Consider the following 22,757-nt stretch of genomic DNA (forward strand, 5'->3'; position numbering starts at 1 on the left):
AACCCAGCGCCAGACACACCCCCTACCCTCAACCCACCCGCACTCAACCAGGAAAAAGAAAATCAAAAACCAAACATGTATCCAGCAGCGCACCCACAGGACCACACCCCCAGGAATCCCAGTCACCACCAGCTACGTCACACCGTCAGGACTTGAACCAAGGACTCCCCGTTTCTCAACTTTTACCTCCCTCTTTCTCTTGGCCTCCAGCCCCTCCCTCCAGTTCTCCTGCTACCCCTCCTATCCCTCCAATTTCTTCTAATCCTTTCCAACCTAACGTTTCCGCTCCTCCTGCCTTTCAGATTAATCAGCCTTTCTCTCTCCCTCCTCAACCTTCTACTTCTTACTCTATTCCCCATAACCAACCAGCTTCCTCTCTTCCAACCTACCCTATTCCCCCCTCTTTTTCACTCCCTTTAGCACACACTAGCACTGATCCAACTCAAACTCTCCCCGCACCAGTTTCCTCAGCACGGCCCTCCTACACACTTTTCACCGCCACTCCCCTCCCTATGCCGCCTAACGCTCTGGCTCTGGATCCCACCCCTATCTCTACAGCTACAAGAAACCAGATTCTCTCAGGTGCAGATATAGATCTCATCACACTCCTGTCACCAATTTCACCTCCCGCGGCAGAACGTCAGGTCGATTGCGGCGAATTCACCTTCACCTTAAAACAATCGTCCAACACACAGTCACGTATCTTATCCTTACCCGAATTTACCATGGCATTTTCACGCTATACAGAAGTCATCTGTTCCGCCTTCCCCCATAGGAGGCGCGAGTTAAATGACTACATGGCGATCATAGCCGAACTCGCGCTTTCCTACGGGGGCACCCATTTTTACACGTACCACAAATTATTTTCAGCTAAATGTGCAATCCGGGTAACCCAATGGAATCAAATTCCGTACTGGGGGGCCGTGGACTTTGATATCCATAATCGGGTCTTTTTAGGATGCCGTAATCTAGCCTGCGCGGTCTGCCGCTCAAGTCTTCACGTCACTACCTCTTGCCCTTTCATCTCTCCCTCCGCTAACACAGTTCAGAACCCGAAATCTACTAGTTACGTTCCCCGCCCCGCTAATCCTAACATTTCTCCTCTTCTCCCTCCTTCTTCTATCCGCTCCACTCCTTCCAATAACATCTGTATTAACTTCAACTTAGGTAGATGTCAGAAAAACCCTTGCAAATATCTACATGTCTGTTCATTTTGCGGTGGGGCTCACGCTAAAATTGTTTGCCCAATCTTCAGAGCAAACAATAAAAAATATAAAAACTACCTATCGACTCCTGTGAATATTCCTCACCTTATTTCTGAGTTAAAAGATCACCCTGATACTAACTTCTCTGATTTTCTCATTTCAGGTTTAACTCACGGATTCCACCCAGGTGTTTCAGCCTCTCCCTCATACAACCTCTGCTGTCCTAATCTTCTATCTGCAAAAGCCGAACCAGAAACAGTCGACCAGCTTATCAAAAAAGAAATTGATAACGACTTCATGATCGGGCCTTTTACAGCTCCGCCGTTTACAGTATTTCGTATTAGTCCTATTGGAGTGGCTACTCGGAAATTCTCCGGTAAAAAGCGCCTCATTATTGATCTCTCCGCGCCACATAACTCCGGATTCCCCAGCATAAACAGCACTATCCCGATAGACGAATACTCGCTCCACTACCACGACATAGACCAAGCCATAACCCTTATCAAAACCGCCGGCCGTAATGCCTGGTTAGCTAAAGTCGATATTACATCCGCTTTTAAAATTATGCCAATCCACCCAGATTTCTGGCACCTTTTTGGCATTCGCTGGCGATCAAAATTCTACTTTGCAGTCCGGTTAACTTTCGGCTGCAAAAGCAGCCCAAAAATATTCGACATGCTTTCAGAAGCCGTATGTTGGATACTTTCCAACAATTACGGAATTCCTTACCTTATACATCTGTTAGACGACTTCCTAATCATCTCTCCTCCGTCGTCTCCTCCAAATAATCATTTGGCGATCACCCAAAAAGTTTTCGCCGACCTCGGAATCCCTCTAGCAGAGGAAAAAACATCCGGTCCAAGCACGTCCATCGAATTCCTGGGTATCAACCTAGACTCGAATATTTTCCAAGCATCTCTCCCAAAAGAGAAAGTCGACCGCATTACATCTCTATGCCAAATTTTCATCGAAAACCAGTCATGTACAAAACGCGAACTCCTCTCCATCCTCGGGCACTTAAACTTCGCCATGCGCATTATCCCCCAAGGTCGTCCGTTTATTTCGCACCTCCTACAACTCTCTACCTCAGTTCCTGGTTTAGAAGATACAATCCTTCTATCTAAACCCTGTCGCGACGAAATTAGCTTATGGATATCTTTCCTTAAGCAATGGAACGGATGTTCCTTTTTTTACAGCGACCTTATAGCATCGCCGGTAGATATTAAATTATTCACCGACGCCGCCCCATCAGTCGGTTTCGGGGGTTTTTACCAAGGCCGCTGGTTCGCGTCCCCATGGCCACCCCAAATGTTGGAAATACCTCAAAACGAGCAATCATCAGCTCTATTCGAATTATATCCCATCGTCGCTGCGGCCATTTTATGGGGTAACGAATGGTCCGCCTCTAGCATCCTCGTACATTGTGACAACGAGGCTACAGTTCAATGCATTAATAAAGGGCGCTCGCACTCACCGTCACTCATGCCCTTATTAAGACGCCTCGTTTGGACAGCTGCCACAAAACAGTTTATCATATCTGCTGAACATGTATCAGGTTGTAAAAATCAAATTGCTGATTCTCTGTCTCGCTTTTTGTTTCAGAAATTTCGGCTGTTAGCACCAGAAGCGGACCCTCATCCAACACCTGTTCCTCACTATTCAGAGATGATATTGCCATAAACCATCCTCTACACCACCTCAGAGAATCAGCCATTTCTCTCATCCTGCAGGGTGTCGCTCCTAGGACCCTCCAATCATATCTCACTGCTTGGAGTTCCTTCAAAAACTTCCACTGTCTGTATAAAACTCATTTTCCTGACTTTTCTCTCCTTTCTATCACCTCATTTATAGCACATTTACACCTTACAAAAAATCTACAAGCCAGTTCCATTCGAAGCTACCTAAGTGGGATCCAATTTTTTTACAAATTGATTCACGGGTCTCCTTCAGAGGCTATTTCAAATTCTCAAACATCTCTCCTCATTAAGGGTATACAAAAAAGTCACCCCTCCTCCCCCGATACCAGGCAACCCATCACACTCAACATCCTTTCTAAATGCATCCACACCCTACGCAAAGGATATATTTCCATCCACACAGCCCGCACACTCGACGCCATGTTCACTTTAGCTTTTTTTGGATTTTTGCGATGTTCTGAACTCACAATAACATCAAATTTCAATCCTACAATTCACCCAACCTTATCAGATCTGACCTTGCTAGATGAAGAAACTCTATCCTTCTTCATCAAGCAAAGCAAAACAGATCAATTACGCAGAGGACATCCTATTTATATATTTGATATTCCCTCACCCACTCAACCATTCCAAACCCTCAAAGCATACATGCATTACAGAAGAGCCCAAGAACCCAACAGATCCGCTCCACTTTTTACTGATGACGCTAATCGTCCAGTTACTCGTTTCTGGTTCCAATTCCACCTCAAGGAAATCCTTCGCATTTCAGGTTTTCCCCCCGAACCTTTCTCTTCGCACTCATTTAGAATAGGAGCAGCTACTACAGCAGCACACAACGGCCTTTCCCAACAACAGATCCAAACCCTCGGACGTTGGTCTTCTAACGCCTACAAATCATACATTCGCCTCAGCCAATATCACCTCAGAGAAGCTCAGCAGATTCTCGGTAGCCGACATCAACACTTATGAAGCTCTAAAACACAAATCTGTCTTTTTTCCCTTCTGTCTTTTTCTTGTTCAAGTGTGCGTTTATGTGTGCGTGTGTGTGTGTGCGTGTGTGTGTGTGTGTGTGTGTGTGTGTGTGTGTTGCATGTGTGTGTGTGTGTGAGTGTGTGTACACACCTATTTATTTACGTGTGTGCGACTTGTTGATATATAAAAAAAAAAAAAAAAAAAAAATTTCCGCATAATACAGCAGTAAGGCTTAGCGGGAACATGCATTACTTCTAACCTTACTCTACAACGCTCTAAAGCTCCTTATCGCCACTCTCCCCGCTTAATACAGCCGTAAAGGCTTAGGGGGAACAAATATTGCTTCCTTACCATACCAAATTCTTACATTACAATGCTCGAAGCTCTTTTTCTAACACAATCCCCGCATAATACAGTCGTAAAGGCTTAGCGGGAACAAATATGGCTTACTCACCACACCAAATTCTTACATTACAATGCTCGAAGCTCTCTTTATTAATACAATCCCCGCATAATACAGCCGTAAAGGCTTAGCGGGAACAATATTGCTTTCTCACCATACCAAATTCTTACATTACAATGCTCGAAGCTCTTTTTCTAACACAATCCCCGCATAATACAGCCGTAAAGGCTTAGCGGGAACAATATTGCTTTCTCACCATACCAAATTCGTACATTACAATGCTCAAAGCTCTTTCTACTAATACAATCCCCGCATTATACAGCCGTAAAGGCTTAGAGGGAACGCATACGGCTTTCTCACAATAAAATCTTCTACTTCAACGCCTTTAACTCCGCCAAATCATATTTCATCCATTTATCCTATTTCACCAACCATTCATTTGACACTGAATATCTACACACCCCTGCAATTCAGAGTCGCTACCAAGCCTCATCCCTACCTGCTACACAACAGTTAATCAGCTCTATTTCCTTAGATACTGACTTCCATCGCACCTCTGCAGCCGCAGAGACGCTCAGCCGAGCATCACTCCCTCCTACATCACTGCCGCAGCAGTGACGCTCAGCGAGCGCATATACACTTCCACTTAGCAATCCATTACTGATACACTCTCCAGCACTGCTAAAGCAGTTAAACGTCTCTGCGGAGGCGTATTTCCCTTTCAGATACTGACTTCCATTGCACCTCTGCAGCAGCAGAGACGCTCAGCCGAGCATCATTTACATCCCCTGCACCACTGCTGCAGCAGTGACGCTCTGCTGGAGCTCATGCACACTTCCATTACACTCATACCACTTTTGCCACTCCCAGCACTGCTAAAGCAGTTAAAACGCTGCTGCAGAAGCGTATTCTTCCCCTTAGTACTGACTACCACCGCACCTCTGCAGTCGCAGAGACGCTCAGCCGAGCATCACCCCCCTCCACATCACTGCCGCAGCAGTGACGCTCAGCGAGCGCATATACACTTCCACTTAGCAATCCATTACTGATACACTCTCCAGCACTGCTAAAGCAGTTAAACGTCCCTGCGGAGGCGTATTTCCCTTACAAATACTGACTTTCATTGCACCTCTACAACAGTAGAGACGCTCAGCCGAGCATCATTTACATCCCCTGCACCACTGCTGCAGCAGTGACGCTCTGCTGGAGCTCATGCACACTTCCATTACACTCATACCACTTCTGTCACTCCCAGCACTGCTAAAGCAGTTTAAACGCTGCTGCAGAAGCGTATTCTTCCCCTTAGTACTGACTACCACCGCACCTCTGCTGTCGCAGAGACGCTCAGCCGAGCTTCATCCCCCCTGCACCACTGCTGCAGCTATGTCGCTCCACCGGAGCTCACGCACACTACCATTTATCCATACTACTACTGACACACCCCCCATTGGACTGCCAAAGCGGTTAATCAGTTAACCGCTTCTCATCTGCAGCTACAGCTCCGCAGAAACTTACAGCTTCAATTTCCAGCACTACTATACTAAACCTTTACGAAACTCACCACATATGTTTTAAACATTTTACACTTACCCCACTCACTCTCCCGCTGGTCCTTACAATTAACCGGCCCCGGGAGCACACATAGTAATACACAAGCACTTTCAGTTAATTTTTACACCCACACCAGTCTCCAAGCTATTTCTGTATCACTTTTCAGCAGCCGGATATAGCATTAATCTCCTGTGCCTTTGGGGGGTTCTTCAAATACGCGGCTGCTGTCCCGAGCGGAGCATTTTTGGGGAGTTGTCGAGATCTACCTGAGCTCGAGGCTCCCCTCTCTTCCTCCAAACGGGAGGGAGCCCAGGGCTCAAGAACCTTCGAGCTCAGGGCTCTCTCCCGGGACAGCATGCCAAACTTGCTTATAATCAATCATCAGCTAAGTGTGAACTCTTGAAGTGAAGTTTATTCATAAACTAATTTCGAGAGGAGCACGTGATTATGATTGAACACGGCTGGTTCTGCATTAGTATGCTTGATCCACCAATCAGGCCATTCGTAACCACTATAAAGAGCCAGGGTTTTCTCACTACAGTTATCTTCGATTGAAGAATCCCCCCTTCCACCCCTACCTTTTCGCCTTTCCCTCCACAGGGCAGCACGGTGGCTCAGTGACTAGCGCTGTCGCCTCACAGCAAGAACGTCACCGGTTCTAGTTCATTAACAGGCCGGTGGTCGTTTCTGTGTGTAGTTTTGCATGTTCTTCCCGTGCTTGCGTGGGTTTTCCCCGGGTTCTCCGGTTTCCTCCCACATTCCAAAAACATGCACAACAAGTTTATCGTTAAATTTAAATTTCAATACAGGTAATCTAATAAAACGGCATATCTTTTAATAGCCTTCAATCTTAATCTTTAGCTATTATAAAAAGGGGGAGTTGTCGAGATCTACCTGAGCTCGAGGCTCCCCTCTCTTCCTCCAAACGGGAGGGAGCCCAGGGCTCAAGAACCTTCGAGCTCAGGGCTCTCTCCCGGGACAGCATGCCAAACTTGCTTATAATCAATCATCAGCTAAGTGTGAACTCTTGAAAAGGTCTACGTTTTACTCATTCTTTTAGTAATATTTACAACAGATCAGAGGTGTAAAGAGTACCTGAAAACCATACACAAGTAAAAGTACAAATACCTTACTGTAAAAATTACTCAAGTTACAAGTCACCAATTCCAATAAGACTTTAGTAAAAGTATTGAAGTATCCGATTTTAAAAGAACTTAAGTATTTTACTCATACTAAATATGGGCTGAAAGAACACAAAGAAAAAATTATTTCTTTATTAAGAAATAAAAACTAACATAAAACTACTATAAAAACACCTCAATGTTTCAAAATGGCAGAGCAAAATAGATTAAAAAATTTAACTAAAACACAAAGTCAAACAACACAAACTATTTTTCCAAAAAAAAAAAAAAAAGTAGTAAAACATAGAGAAATAAAATTCATAACTGACTTTGATGTAATTCACCTCTCATTCTCAGAGGTTGGCATAGGACAATTACCATTTTCAAGGTATACCTTGGTTTGGAAAAGTCAAGGTTTTAAAACAGTAAAAATTTTCTGCAATACCGTTTTTTTTTTTTTGCCATACCGTAAGGTATGTATATGATTTTTTTATTTGTTTTTAGGACGACAATATCTCAGCAGAAATTATGTTGTCTTAAATTAAATTTAAACAAATGAAGTCCGCAGAACTCAATAATTGATTTAACCTAACACGTTTACTGCTCCTAAATATTTTAAATGTTTCTCAAAATAAAATATATTGTGTTCAAAAGGGATTTTTTTACCCAGACATTTAGAGCAGTAATCATTTTAATGTGAAACTGTGATATTTCTATACAAGGATATCATAATCTTAGTCAGAATCTTTTATAGGCCCATGCCTATTCATAGAGGGGCAATGTTTCATATGACGCTAAAACTTGTCTAAAAGTAAAAGAAAAATGTGTTTAAATGTGTAACAATGTGTCTGTCTATTGTTTAAAAATGTGTTCAGAAAAAAATATTTTCTGATTAATATTAAATATGTCAGCCATAAATGATACAGATGGGATGAGAACCTAGCATGTTCAGCCTGTGGTTGTGATTCCTGTGAGCTACCATGCATCACTGATATTACTGAAATCTATAAACCAGAACTTCCTCAATGTGCATGAATTTACTAACAAACATCTAACAAATCTGCCTATTTAATCTACAAGCAGCATGTTTGGCAGGCTAAAGAACAGATGTGGCAGCCATGTAAACTTCTTCAAGTCCTAGAGTGGAAATACATTCAGATACACAAACCAATTGTGACCTAGATCTCATAAACATGTTCTTGAACATTCACACACAGACTGTACATAGATTTCAGAAGTATCACAGCCTTGTCTAAATGCAGGTGACCCAAGTTATCCTTACCAGTTATTTCTACTTCAACTCTCACCCTTTTGTAGCCTGCCAGGACCTGTCTACAGCATTTACTGTATGCTATACAAACTGGAGTGACATGCTCTGACATGCTCTGCTGGCATCTGTTTTTATCCCCATCTCTGCTGGTATGCTTTTCTCATCCAGTGTTAGGTCTGATTCACATATCCTGAATCTGGAGCACATAATCGTAGTAGCAGGGCTGAAATTCTTGGGTATAAAACCAACATCCGAGACCTCCAGCATCCAGGAACCCTCTTTACAAATCAGTTCAGCAATATTTACATTAGAATAACATATATTCACATGATATGGTGGCTGTCATAACACTATCGTTTGATAAATCCTATTTTTAACATCATTGTTATTGGCCTGTTCATAAAATTAGGCCGATATATTTAAGGTGATAACTTGACCCTTTGCTAAGCCCCGCCTTCCTTAGTTACTGTTGTTACACCTGTCAAGCTTTCGTGCCTGGCACGTCTATTACAATGTGTATGCACCGTTGTCAGAAATTCCCACGATATAATTAGAAATTAGAAAAGAAAATCTAATTAGCAATGTATTTTCAGATGAAATGTTTGAGTCTGAGTTATAAATGAAAAATTGACTGAATAAAATAATTTATTTAATTTAAACTGTATTTATTACTCCATGAGTCAAAAACACCTTTAACAGCCAACATATAACAACTACTTTAGAGAAAATAAAAATGCAAATAGATAAAGATTATTAAATTAAACGTTTATACTGTAAAAAAAACGATTAAATGACTTTACTTTAAAAAGTGAGTAAACCTGTTGCTTTAAAATTATTTGAACTACACTCACTAGCCACTTTATTAGGTACACCTGTCCAACTGCTTGTTAATGCAAATTTCTAATCAGCCAATCACATGGCTGCAAATCAATGCATTTAGGCATGTAGGCATGGTCAAGATGATTTGCTGCAGTTCAAACCGAGCATCAGAATAGGAAGAAAGGAGATTTAAGTGACTTTGATTGGTTGTTGGGGCCAAACAGGCTGGTCTGAGTATTTCAGAAACTGCTGATCTACTGGGATTTCCACGCACAACCATCTCTAGGGTCAGTGAGCAGCAGTTCTGTGGGCGCAAATGCCAGAGGTCAGAAGAGAATGGCCAGACTGGTTTAAACTGATAGAAAGGCAACAGTAACTCAATTAACCATGCATTACAACTGAGGTATGCAGAAGAGCATCTCTGAAAACACAGCAGGTCGAACCTTGAGGCGGATGGACTACAGTAGCAGAAGACCACACCAGATGCCACTCCTGTGAGTTAAGAACAGGAAACTGAGGCTACAATTCACACAGGCTCACTAAAATTGGACAATAGAAGATTGGAGAGACGTTGCCTGGTCTGATGACTCTCGATTTCTGCTGCAACATTTGGATGGTAGGGTCAGAATTAGCTTCCACAACATGAAAGCATGAATTCATCCTGCAACGGTTTAGGCTGATGGTGGTGGTGGGGGATATTTTCCAATCTGGGGGATATTTTCTTGGCACACTTTAGGCCCATTAGTACCAATCGGCCAATTAGTACTCAAATGGCCTCCACACTCACCAGATCTTAATCCAATAAAGCACCTTTGGGATGTGGTGGAACAGGAGATTTGCATCATGGATGTGCAGCTGACAAATCTGCAGCCACTGCATGATGCTTTTATGTCAATATGGAGTTATATGGAATATGTAGTTCTGAAGGCAAAAGGGGGCTGACCTGGTACGAGAAAGGTGTATCTAATAAAGTGGCCGGTGAGTGTATGTTCATAATTATTAGGCTCAGACACTACCTGGCCAAGTCGCCATTTCTGTGCGGAGTTTGCATGTTCTCCTCGTGTTTGCATGGGTTTTCACCGGGCTCTCCGGTTTCCTCCCACAGACCAAAAACATGTAACATAAGCAAATTGACAAATCTAAATTGACAGCATAGACACTTCATAGCATTATAATCGACTTCCAACATTATCAAGCAGGGGAGTTCTCAAACCTACCTGAACTCGCATCTCACAAGCTCAGGGCTCTCTCCCGGGACAGCATGCCAAACACGCTCCATAATCAATCATCAATTATCATGCACACAAGGGTTTCTACATTGATCTATTGCAGAATTTTTGCACTGACACTGGTACATTTTTACTCTTTTTTTTTACGTTGAATTCCACCACGAAGCACTGTTTTGTAACTCTGCTACAAAATACTAATGCACAAGGCCTGAATGATTGCTGTGAAATTGTTGTGTGCAGAAATGCAGATGCAAGATATGGGTACATCACATTCAACAAGCGGTCTAAAACAAGGTCAACAAGTTTCTCAGACTGTTTGTGGAAAGTGATGTTGATGTTCTATCCGCTTTGAGCAATTGACTAATTTGCTGGGAATAAAAACACGAGTGTCAGATTAGATCAAGTAGCACAGAAAGAACAGGTGCAAGCGCAGAAATTATGGCAGATTCGACTCTCAAGAGAAGTGATCCATTCAGAGTTTCTTGACACAGAAAATCATCTGTAATGAGTTTGGAAATGACTTCCGACCAAAAATAACCAGACAAACAAGGTGGTCACTGTGAAAGCCCTGCTGCGTGTTTAAAAATGTTTCCCACATCTGTTCTGTCAAATCATTTTTAATATAAATGGGAATTCTGACATTGAACCAATCCACCACAGTCCACCATAAAACTAAAGATGAAAAGAATATGAGACAGTTACCCAATATAAATTATTCACATACGCCAGTGACTAAGCAGAACCTGAGCCAGAGAGGAGGGGGGTGTTATGCAGGAGAGTCTGCAGAGGAATTACAGAGACGTGGCACTGCAGTCTGCCAGCATAAGGCCAAAAACTGTTACCAAACAGTTACATCACTCATATTGTTTAGATAAGCATCACTAAGGCATTTTCAATGTGATGCAGTCCTTGATGTATTTTAAGTAAAACAGAATTGTATAAATGTATACACTTTATAACTGGACTTCCCCTGTGCAGTTGATCATGGCTTATGACAGCTTTCATATATTTCATAAGGCTTTACTTTAAGCCTGTGTATACAAAGCATTATAAAATAGTTTCGTCCTGCATGCTGATTGGATAGTTCAACATTCCATTGACTTTATGCAAATTACCAGTAAACAAAAATAACTCTTTTAAAACTTTAATGCATACAACTATATTTGTGTCCCAGAATGAGTTTTTAGGCAATAAAGCAATAGGTCAAACTTTAAATGTGCAGTTTATTAGCAAAAATAGCACTTATTCTGGCCTTTACGTCTGGAATTTGCCACCTGCTTAACAAAAGAGACCGTTTTTACAGTTTGTTTTTATATCTAACAAACAATGCATGCTCTAATCTTAATTGTTATAGAGCAAAGATTTTTTGCTTAGGGCAAACTTTCATTTATTCATTTGTTCATTTTGCTTTGGCTTAGTTCCTTATTCCTAACAGCGGAACGAACCAACAACTAGTCCGGCATATGTTTTACGCAGTGAATGCCCTTCTAGCCGCAAACCAGTATGGAAACACCCATACACTCTCACATTCACACACATACTCTAAGGCAATTTTTGTTTTACCCAATTCACTTATGTACATGTATAGCTCATATCTTTAAACTGTGGAGGAAACCGGAGCACATGGAGGAAACCCACATGAACATGGGGAGAACATGCAAACACGTCGTGTTTTTTTAAGCCAATATTAGATCTCAATTTGATTCTTACATTAAGGTAGTTTACATGCACTGTAGGAATACAAAATCCAGTGTAAATGTGTATTTTGTAATTGGAGGTTTTAGATGAATGAAATGTTTCCTAAATTCTTAAAGAGCATCAGTGTGTGGATGTCAAGATTTTGAGATCAAATTGATTATCATTTTTGACTTGTTTTTTTGATCCTGTCATCAGAACGGACATAAGAAACCATCTAAACACATTTGTAAGGAATTAACATTAAATATAAACCACATCTTAACAATTAAACAGCTAAATTCTGGCTTAAAAATACTCTTCAAAATACATTTTGTAACATTACTCTGCCTGCAGCATTTAATTTTAACTTATTATAAATTTATGTTTTTGACAAATGTGCAGAATTTTGCAAATTATGTACCCCACTCCAACATGATGGGTTTAATTTGTTGTGTCTGGGGTCTAATTATGTCAAAATGCTCTGTTATGTGTTTCCTGACTCTGCCTGGGTGTGAAGCCTGTCTTGTTTAGTGAAGCAATTCAACAATGTTTATCTAGATCTAGCTCTCTTATATAAGTAAGAGATAATTCTGATACAGAAGTATGGAAAATTTGATGAGATAAGCTTGTTGTTTGTACCAGAGTCAAGAGACAGGCATCAATTTATTTTAGAAACCATCTCAGATGCTCAATAAACAAGACTAGGCATGATATCAGTCTGTCAGAAGTTAACTGAGACTCATTATAAATCCTTGTCACCACTTTAGCTTAAATTGAACCTTGAAACTGTTCGTAAGCTGCAACTTTGTTTAAAATTCAAAAATATTAGTTAGTTCTAAGAAAACTATATAATGTAGGAAACTGAATACACCAGGAGCTCCCTCAAACACTGGGGAACTAAGCCGTTGTAGGTGGTCAATAAAATGTTTACATTTATACGATATTTAATAAAGATCCAACGCAATGATAAAAGCACTGGATTAATATGATCAAATTTCTTTGTTCTAGAAAGCATTCCAGCAGCTGCATTTTGACCTAGCTGAAGTTTGTTTATTAGGCCAGCAGGGCAACCGCCTAGTATTGCATTACAGTAGTCTAACAGACAGGTCATGAAAGCAAGAATAAGCTTTTCCGCATCAGACATTGTCAAATACAAACACAAATACTGCTATTCAGAACCAAAGAATAGTGCGCTTACTGCACTCCAACAAACTTGTAAGGATTCTAATCTAATTAATACATATTAAAGCTCTTTAACATTCTTAAGTGTAGATGCTAAATCACTGATATGTGTTAGTTTGCACTGATTTCAAACGGTTTAACGTATTTTATTTTCAAAATCCAAAGTAAACTATCTGCTGCTGCTTGTATTGGCAATAAATGTCACGTAAAATAAAATTCAAACTCACATTATTAGCATTTAACACTGAATGCACACAAGGTGTACCTGAGCTAAACATTGCCAGTTTATCCTGTTGTTCAGCTGCAAGAAATAGAAGCCATTTCTAAAATATAAATTTCAGGTGTTGGTTAGAAGAAAACCACTCATTTTAATATGGAAAGTTTTCCTTCTAATCAGGCTGTCATTGCTTTTATTGAGAACACGACTAAAATCTGCCCTGAATCAGCCTTTAGGCTCGATAGTTAGGCACACTTCTGTTGATGTTGTTAATCTGGCAACCTGCGCTCGCATGTGTTTTGAACCAGGTGTGCAATACCTAGTTCAACCACAGGGTGTCAAACTTACATACTGAACCTTCAAGTCTTCTCATCTCCCACATAAACATGCAATGAGCACTGATGTTGCAAGTCAGAACCATAATGGAAATTAGTTGCTAAAGTTCTTCAAATTAGTAACGCACTCACACTTTCTGTGTTTAATTAAAAATTTAAATCTAGACCCAAATCTGTTAACAGTGCGACCCTTTTGAACAAATTTCCAGGATCTAGAAGTAAAATATTTTGTCTTTTTTTTCATAAAAATCTTCTTTCATGTTTTAAAAATGTTACACATTTGTAATTTCATTGTAATGAATGAGTGACAGGTTTTTACGATGTTTCCTACATTAAATCCTTCATATTTAGGTAGCTCACTACGATTCTGAACATACTGAATGTCTTTATACACAATGTCTAAAAACCCTGTCTGTGAGATATACAATATTAACTGGCACTCACCGGGGCGTCTATTTTGATGAGAGCGATGTCTGCTTTCTCATCTACGTCTTTGATTTTGGCATCATAGGTGGTCCCTGTCTTCAGTTCGACCTTCACCCGATGTTTGTTGGCTACCACATGAGCATTAGTTACAATCAGACCATCTTCAGACACCACAAAACCAGAGCCGCTGGCCACCGCCACTTCCCGATTGAAGACATTTCTAAGAAAGAAAAGCGAAGATGTTTTTGAAGACTACTCCAAATGAGAAACACTCCAATAATGTGTCTATTTCCCACAGAAGAACGGCAAAGAATGATGGTCGTTCAACGTTTTTAGATCCGACACATATTTTCCAGCTAGGCTTTGGAGGCACTTTCTCTGACAAATGATTTGTTGAAAACAAGATGGTTGTTTAGTGAATTGTTCACCACAGTGTATGATTTCAACAGCATAAAGTTAAGATTGGCTGAAATTGTACATTCCAGAAACTTTCTTATGTAATGATGAAGGTATTGTGATATTTAAAGTTATGGTTCATCAAAAAAAAACAAAATAAATAAATAAATAAATAAAGAAAGGAGGAAAGAAAGAAAGAAAGAAAGAAAGAAAGAAAGAAAGAAAGAAAGAAAGAAAGAAAATTTACTCACTATTTACTCACCCTCAAGTGATTCCAAACCTTTATAAGCTTCTTTTTTTTCTGAAGATATTTCAATAATCTTGTAACTTTCAGAGTAGACAAATTATACTATACACTCAGAAATAAAGGTACGCAAGCTATTTCTGGGGTGGTACCTTTTTAAAAAGTACAAATTTGTACCTAAAAGGTCCATATTAATACCTCAAGGGTAGCCTACATATTAGTACCTAAAAAGTACAAAAGTGTTCCTCTTAAAATGTGTAGTTACTAATATATACTTTTAAGGGAACCAATCCAATATGGACCCTTCAAGTACAAATCTGTACCTTTTGAAAATGTACCACCCCAGTGACAGCTCGTATACCTTTATTGCTGAGAGTGTAGGAGTCAGTGGTTGCAGGTTTTTCAGTTTTCTTCAAAATATCTTCTTTGGGTTCAACACATGACAGAAATTCAGATAAGGGTGAGAAAATGTTGACAGAATTGTCATTTTTGAAGGAACTATCCCTTTAAGAGAATTAATGTCTAAGTGGTTTTAATGAACAACAGAACTCTATAATATATATATATATATATATATATATATATATATATATATATATATATATATATATATATATATATATATATATATATATATATATTATAGAATTCTGTTGTTCATATATATATATATATATATATATATATATATATATATATATATATATATATATATATATATATATATATATATATATATATATATATATATATATATATATATATATTTGAAACTTTAATTCGCACTACATGAAGTTGCCCTGGGAAAAATGTTTATGAAATGACATTAGCAATAGGTTGCTGCTGAATATTTTGAACAAATATTTTAGGTGACTCAAGAATGATAAGTCCTCTCAGGGAGTGATTAGTTTTGGCACACATTGTGCAGGTTGAGGTAGAAGATTGGTTCCTTTTTTGAGTCTTCTAACAAGTTTGAGTCATTCATTCATCACGTGAAATGTCATAAGCCAATCCAATGCAGTTAAACTACGAATTTGAAAAAAACAAATTATAATTTTTACATTACTGTGGGGGATAGGTTTAGGGTTGGGCTGTAGGTAGGTATTATTTAAACAATTTATTGTGCAATTTAATAAATAATATGAATAATACTCTATATACTTACTGTTTTTACACTTCTGTGATGGTTGGGTTTAGGGTTGGGGTAGAGGAAGACGTTAAAGGGTATCTATAATGATCAGCTTTTATAAGCTGTTTGGACAGAGCTAACTGTATTTGTGTCCACTGTCATATTGGAGTGATATAAACCCAAGTCTGTAGTCATTCATTCATCACTTGAAAGACATGAGTATATCATATGCAGTCAGAGCTGGAAAAAGATTTGATCCGTTCATCTTCCAAGTCCACAGGTTTGATTCATATCTTTACATGCTGTCATATAATAAATGAATGAATGAATGAATGACTTTAAAAACAAAGGCTTAAAGAGGGAACTAACCATGGGTCCTTTTGGCTCAGATTGCATGCATGGGTTAAGATTATAAGGGAGTGATGTGTAACTTGAATGAATGACTCAACTTGAAGTTTTGTTTTGTCAGAAGGGGTGATCTGAGCTAATCATAGACAAAAGACCCAGCTAAAATGGCAATTAATGATTATTTTCTCTTATAGCATTCTAATTATGACTTGTTTTAAGTGTGATGAACGTTTGTAAATGTAATTGGAAGCATCTTGAACATTATAATGATATTTTGGCAAATTGAGTCAGTAAAATGATCCAAACTTCAAATCACTAAATGACATTCTTGTCAATGAATTATTGGTCAATTTTTCATTTGAAATTGATGATCAAGGGCTATTAGACGGCTAAAAAGAACAACAGCTTGTAAGTGTTATGAAAGTGACAGAAAAACAGTCCAGAAATTTGAAATCATCCATTTTGTTTTAAAGCTAGACCTGACTAAGATGTTCTTTGGGAGACGTGAGATGATTGATTGATGAAGTGTGTTATTCAGAATGCATACTTGCGGAATAATTCAATGTGAACCACAGCTGGAGCGATCTTCTCCACCACATCAGCGATGAAGTTATATCTGTGCCGGAGACTATCTGGATTCTCCTCGTGGCCTGGAGAACACATGGCAAACACAGACACCCATTACAACAGGGTTGGAAATCAGCAGGGGGTTGGTAACCAGAATGTTCCCACAAAGTCAAGATAAGGAGACAATTAAACAATTAAACAAAATCTATTACAGCTCTACAGATTAAAGTGAACATCTTCACACTTTGCATCAGATTTTTTGTTTGTGCGTGTGTGTTTTTTAGCATTGAGAATTGTAACAATTAAGCATGCATTCAAGTGTTTGGTAATGTTCTTTTTGCACATTAAGTTTAATAAGGTAATGGAAATTGAATACTCATAAACTGTATTATAGTTGCACAAAAATGGCAATAAAATTCAAAATATTTCAACAAATTTACTATCAGTACACTCACCGGCCACTTTATTAGGTACACCTTACTAGTACTGAGTTAGACCCCCTTTTGCCCTACCCGACCCTACCATGCGAATGTCGCAGCAGAAATCAAGAAGCATCAGACCAGGCAATGTTTTTCCAATCTTCTATTGCCCAACTGTAGCCTCAGTTTCCTGTTCTTAGTTGACAGGAGTGGCACCCTGTGTGGTCTTCTGTAGCCCATTCGCCTCAAAGTTGGACATCTTGTGCTTTCAGAGATGCTCTTCTGCATACCTCGGTTGTAACGAGTGATTATTTGAGTTACTGTGCCCTTCTATCAGCTGGAACTAGTCTGGCCATTCTTCTTTGTCCTCTGGCATCAACCGAATTGCCGCTCACTTTTTTTAGATCCTTCTCTGTAAATCCTAGAGATGGTTGTGCGTGAAAATAGATCAGCAGTTTCTAAAATACTCAGACCAGTCCATCTGACACCAACAACCATAGCACGTTCAAAGTCAAATTTCTACCCCATTCTAGTGCTCGGTTTAAACTAAAGCAGATTGTCTTGATCATGTCTACAAGCCTAAATGCATTGAATTGCTGCCATGTGATTGGCTGATTTCAAATTTGCATTAACGGGCAGCTGGACAGGTGTACCTAATAAAGTGACCTGTGAGTGAATGCTTTATCCATTTTGCTTTGTTTCTCTCAGACACACCTCTATATTTCGGAAATGTTTGCAACTCTTAATTATGACCTTACAGTGATTTTCTAGTGGTTACAACTTATTATTACAATCTGCATAGCAAGACTTTAGATGAATCACTGCTAAGAATACTATTTGTAGTTTGGTTCCTTGCACACTTTCACTGACGGAATTTTACAGTCTCATGAATTCATTGCTATGGTTACAATATTATAAAATTACAGTAAAATTACATAAACATACAGTAAAGAGAGACACATATTGGATAATAAGTAAACCAATGAGTAGGGCCAAAAAACATTTTTTTGCTATTTCTGCACAGAATTTTGTAAAAAATCTGTGGGTTTATGCAGAATCATTTTGGAAGTATCATGACTAAAAACATAATACACAAAATAATACATTTTCAACTTTAATGTTTACAATGCAAATCCAATTAGATCTACTTAATTGGTAAACCAAACAAGTCTCTTATATAATATATCAGCTAAAAGACAGAAAATATTACTTTACAAAGTGTATGATAATTAAATCATATGAACATTTTCATATCAATAATAATATGTCAATAATATTAGTAATATTAATTTAAAAACTGAATTTACACAGACTTTATTTACACGAGTAAATAAATAGACTCAATGATGCGCTAAAAATCGGAGGAAGACTGCATATTTCTGTGCACGCAGATTCCGTTAGGCCTAACGCAACAAACCAGCAATACGAAACAAGTTATGAACACACAAAAGAAAACAGAATGTGACATAAAAACTGAAATGATAAAAGTTGTCTTTGTGAAAGATAAAAAGATTTTTTATGTAGACTAGTTTTTTAAATGCTTTTTGGTAATTTAATTTTAACAAGGTGTCTGCAAGAGTAGCTTCCAGTATATTAAATTTCATGTTAAATTATCTTTAGATTACTTACAATGAGTACCAATATAATTATGGAGGTTATCATTACATACAGTGATCTCCAGTTCCTGGCGTCTAGACTGCAGCTGTGCAAAAGAGGTTTGGCCAGAGGAGAAATGTGCCTGATTTCCCTCAAGTTTTTTTTTCTTTCACTTTCGTCAACTGGTGAAGTTTTATTCCTCACCGCTGTCGCCACTGGCTTGCTTCGTTTGTGACTTGTAGAGCTGCGCATCGATGCATTTGCTCATCAGTGTTTGGACTTTCAGAAGTGAAAATTAAACCACACTGAACTAAACTAAACTAAACTTCAACTCTGAAAACTGGACTGAAGCAGTTTTGAATTTTAACTTACTAGAACTTCTATGTTAAGCTGCTTTGACACAATCTACGTTGTAAACGTGCTATAGAAATAAAGATTAAATGAATTGAATTGAATTGAATGAAACACAGGAATCCTTGTATTGTCAGAAAGTATGCTATGGTGAATTTCTGGTAACTACAGCTTTTGAATATCCACAACAAATACGTAAATGAATGCATATGAAATATATAGAATAGAATGGTAAATGAGAAAAACACATTAGTGTGTTAGGCAAAGATTAAACTAGCACAGCTATGTACTGTAGGAATGTCCTGCAAGAGGACAACAGTCATGTAGAGAGTTTTAACATCATTATACCAAAATATTTGACCACAGAATTCCATGATTACTAAAACAGGACCACATAGCTTTTTTTTAGAGGCAGTTATTTTATAAGAACCCTTGCATAAAAACACAAACAGACCGAATATTGCTTATAAGACAAAACAAAACAAAACGTGAGTCTTTTAGAAACATGGGTTGACTTGTCTAGAAAGTGATCCATCCGTTTATTCAAGTACTTATAAAACCTGGAGTCAAAACCTTTTATAACTTTGCACATGTAACACTTTTTTACCTTACATAACCTTCCTTTCACAACATCTGCATGCAAGCACATCTGCCCTACCCTTGTGAGCGTGTTAAATAGCACGCTATTTGTTTCCTCCCTGAGGATCTGTATACAACACTACTGTATATACTCACTGTTGAAAAGTCCCAGTGATAAATAGCACCTTGACCCAGAACAGCAAACTTTTATGACCTTTTTTTAATTTCTTGGAGGTTTTCAGCATTAGTGAATGCTTGGGTTGTAAAAGCACGCAATTACTGTAATGAAACACAGATGGGTAAAGCGGAATCTCACACTTGCCAAACTAAACGCCACCTATTAGTGTGGAACTATAACAAATCACATATACCCTGCTGTCTTTTTCAATTATGAATTTTATCAAATGCTAAACTCTTGAGAAAATAAAATCCAAATGTCACTTGACAACATCTAGGTGGATGAGAAAATCCTTACCATCTATGTTGAAAATCAGTTGTAAATAGAAATGATTATACTCAGGGGCGCCTGCAGGACTTTATTCAAAGGTACGCATATATCCAGCACCACCCCACCCCATCATCCCTTATTCTTATTTTCATCCCAAAAAACAATGATGCATGCTGTCAAAGGCTACATTATTTAAGGACATTGCCACGAGTGGGACCAAGAAAATGAAAGCATATCATTGTATCTTAATTTTAATATGCTTTCTGTTGGTCAGTTATCTACTAGAAAAACAAGAATAAGGAATAAAATCTGAGAAAAGATGCTTCAAAACCAGTCTCAAGCTCTTTTGGAAGGGGCGGTTCAGGGGCTGATGAGGCTGCGGTATCCACCCCGTGTGGGGAAGCAATATTTGTCTCATTAGTTTTAGGCCTTTTGGCAAATGTCTCAATTAAACTTAGCTGTTTTAAAGAGTGTTTACTCATTTTGAACCTTGTTTTAAACAATAGCTATCTGAACTGTAATTTTTAGTGAGTGGAAAAAAATACCAGCAAAACTAAAGCCAATAGAGATTTCTTTACCCATCTTTCACCATGCAAGTATATATACACTTCAAAACACACAAACACACACCTTTATTTAGTCTCTTTCTTTCTTATTTTGTCTCTATATTTGCCTGGATATCAATCACAGTTGCGTAACTGTGATTGAACTGTGTACAATATATATATATATATATATATATATATATATATATATATATATATATGTTTAATAATCATTTTAAATTATGTAAAAAATAAATTAATAAATAGGCTATAATTCGCGCTTTCTTATGGTAGGTACGCATAGTGCGGACAGCCGTAGGCAGGCACCACTGATTATAGTTTACTATTGTAGAAACTCATTGCTAAAAAAAATTGTAGGCTTATATAACTGATTGCCATTCCCTCTAGCATATCCCATCACGACTCTGGAATCTTGATAATGGAATTGTTTTTCCTCCCTTGTAATATGGCTCCACATCTGTAGAGGGTTTTTAGTACGTTTAGGCGAGAGAACATTTCGTATGCTATGTCATAGCTGGCACAAAATCTAACGTTTGTGAAACTCGCAAACGAGTCATGTTTTATGTGAGAAGTACAAATAATGATTCTATATGCACCAGGGACACACAGAAAGGTCAGGAAATGGCCACACCAACATCTGCTGCTTTTTGAACTTTGTGAATCACAGATTTCGTAACATTTAATTCAAAGAATAATATGTGTTAGGCACTGTGAGTGTAAGCCCTACTTTACAAATTTGCAAATGAGCACCGAGTTGGAAAAACTCACTTATAATGATGATAATCTACAGATGATCCAGAAGACTGCAGCTCATTTAGTCTTCAATGAGCCAAAAGAGAGACCATGTAACACCTCTCTTTATCGCTCTGCATTGGTTACTGTTTGAAGCTCTGCTCAAGTTCAAATCACTGATGTTTGCTAACAGGACAGCCACTGCACGTTCTTACCTCCACCTGCTCCTGAAGGACTACATCCCTTTCCAGGGGCCTCTGATCAGGGCTGCGTTTCCGAAAGCCATCGCTAACCGACTAAGGTCGCAAGTTCCGTCGTGACAAACATAGTTTGTTGATTTGCCGTTTCCCAAATCGGTCGTTCTAACAAACATTTGTTAACTGCGTCGCAAACTTGTATGCGTGCAACTATATCTTTGGAGCTGTAGTTTGAAACATATTTCCTGTCTGTTTTCTATTTCCAGTTATCCCCCTATGCCATACAGTATTCGCTTAAAACATTCTAACATTTAAACTTAAAATTATACAACAAAAAAAAAAAACAGTCATCTTTCTTAGGCGTAATTTGCTTTCAAAGTATTTTTACAGTTCAGTTTTAGCGATCTTCGTGTTTACAATTACGCTCCCTTCGAAGTGCACTCTGAGAACATTGATGTCATTTTGAACACAATTTATGGAATTTATCTTATTCTTCAAAGCTTGTGAAAACAAAAATCATAACATACGTTAATGCTTTTAACTTATAATTATTAAGTATCTGCACTGTATATGACATGGGCCTGTTGGTTAGAACATTTCTGCAATGGTTTGCATGTGTCAAATTGTAGACTTAAAAAACAACAACTACAACAACAACAACAACAACACAATAATATTATTAATAATATTTTAATAATAATAATAATAATAAATAATAATAATAATAATAATAATCATTATCATATTCCTCATCATCATCATCAATATTATTCATATTATTATTAAATTAGGATTTTTTTTATTTCCTAAAAAAATTATAAATAATATATATAAAATTATTTCATTTCTTAATAAATAGCCTCATTATTTATTTATTTATATGATTTATATATAATATTAGAATATGTGTTAACTTTTGTAAGTGATTTTATGTTTTAATACCGAATATGTAATGTTCTCAATAATATTTGTAAAGGAAACATAGGCCCTATATGTGTCATTTACATATGTTTCAATTAATATGGACAACAGGTGCATGTTTTTATCAAAACTAAAATTTGATTTTTTTTTAATGCATGTG

General features: G+C 38.2%; 1 protein-coding gene across 2 annotated transcripts in view; it reads right to left on the reverse strand.

Moving 5' to 3' along the window:
- The window catches only part of htra1b (HtrA serine peptidase 1b), a 71,735-nt gene that overhangs the window by 34,493 nt on the left and 14,485 nt on the right, over positions 1 to 22,757 (reverse strand). For both annotated transcript variants that reach the window (XR_015503541.1, NM_001111182.1), the window contains 2 exon segments: positions 16,769 to 16,871; positions 14,123 to 14,324 (listed from right to left, as the gene is read on the reverse strand). Coding sequence is in view for 1 of the 2 variants with exons in the window: in NM_001111182.1 (NP_001104652.1) it covers positions 14,123 to 14,324; positions 16,769 to 16,871 (305 nt within the window). In the remaining variant the exon portion in view is untranslated.

The sequence above is a fragment of the Danio rerio genome, chromosome 12 (genome assembly GCF_052040795.2).
Source record: "Danio rerio strain M-AB ecotype USA chromosome 12, GRCz13ab, whole genome shotgun sequence".
Taxonomy (NCBI): domain Eukaryota; kingdom Metazoa; phylum Chordata; class Actinopteri; order Cypriniformes; family Danionidae; genus Danio; species Danio rerio.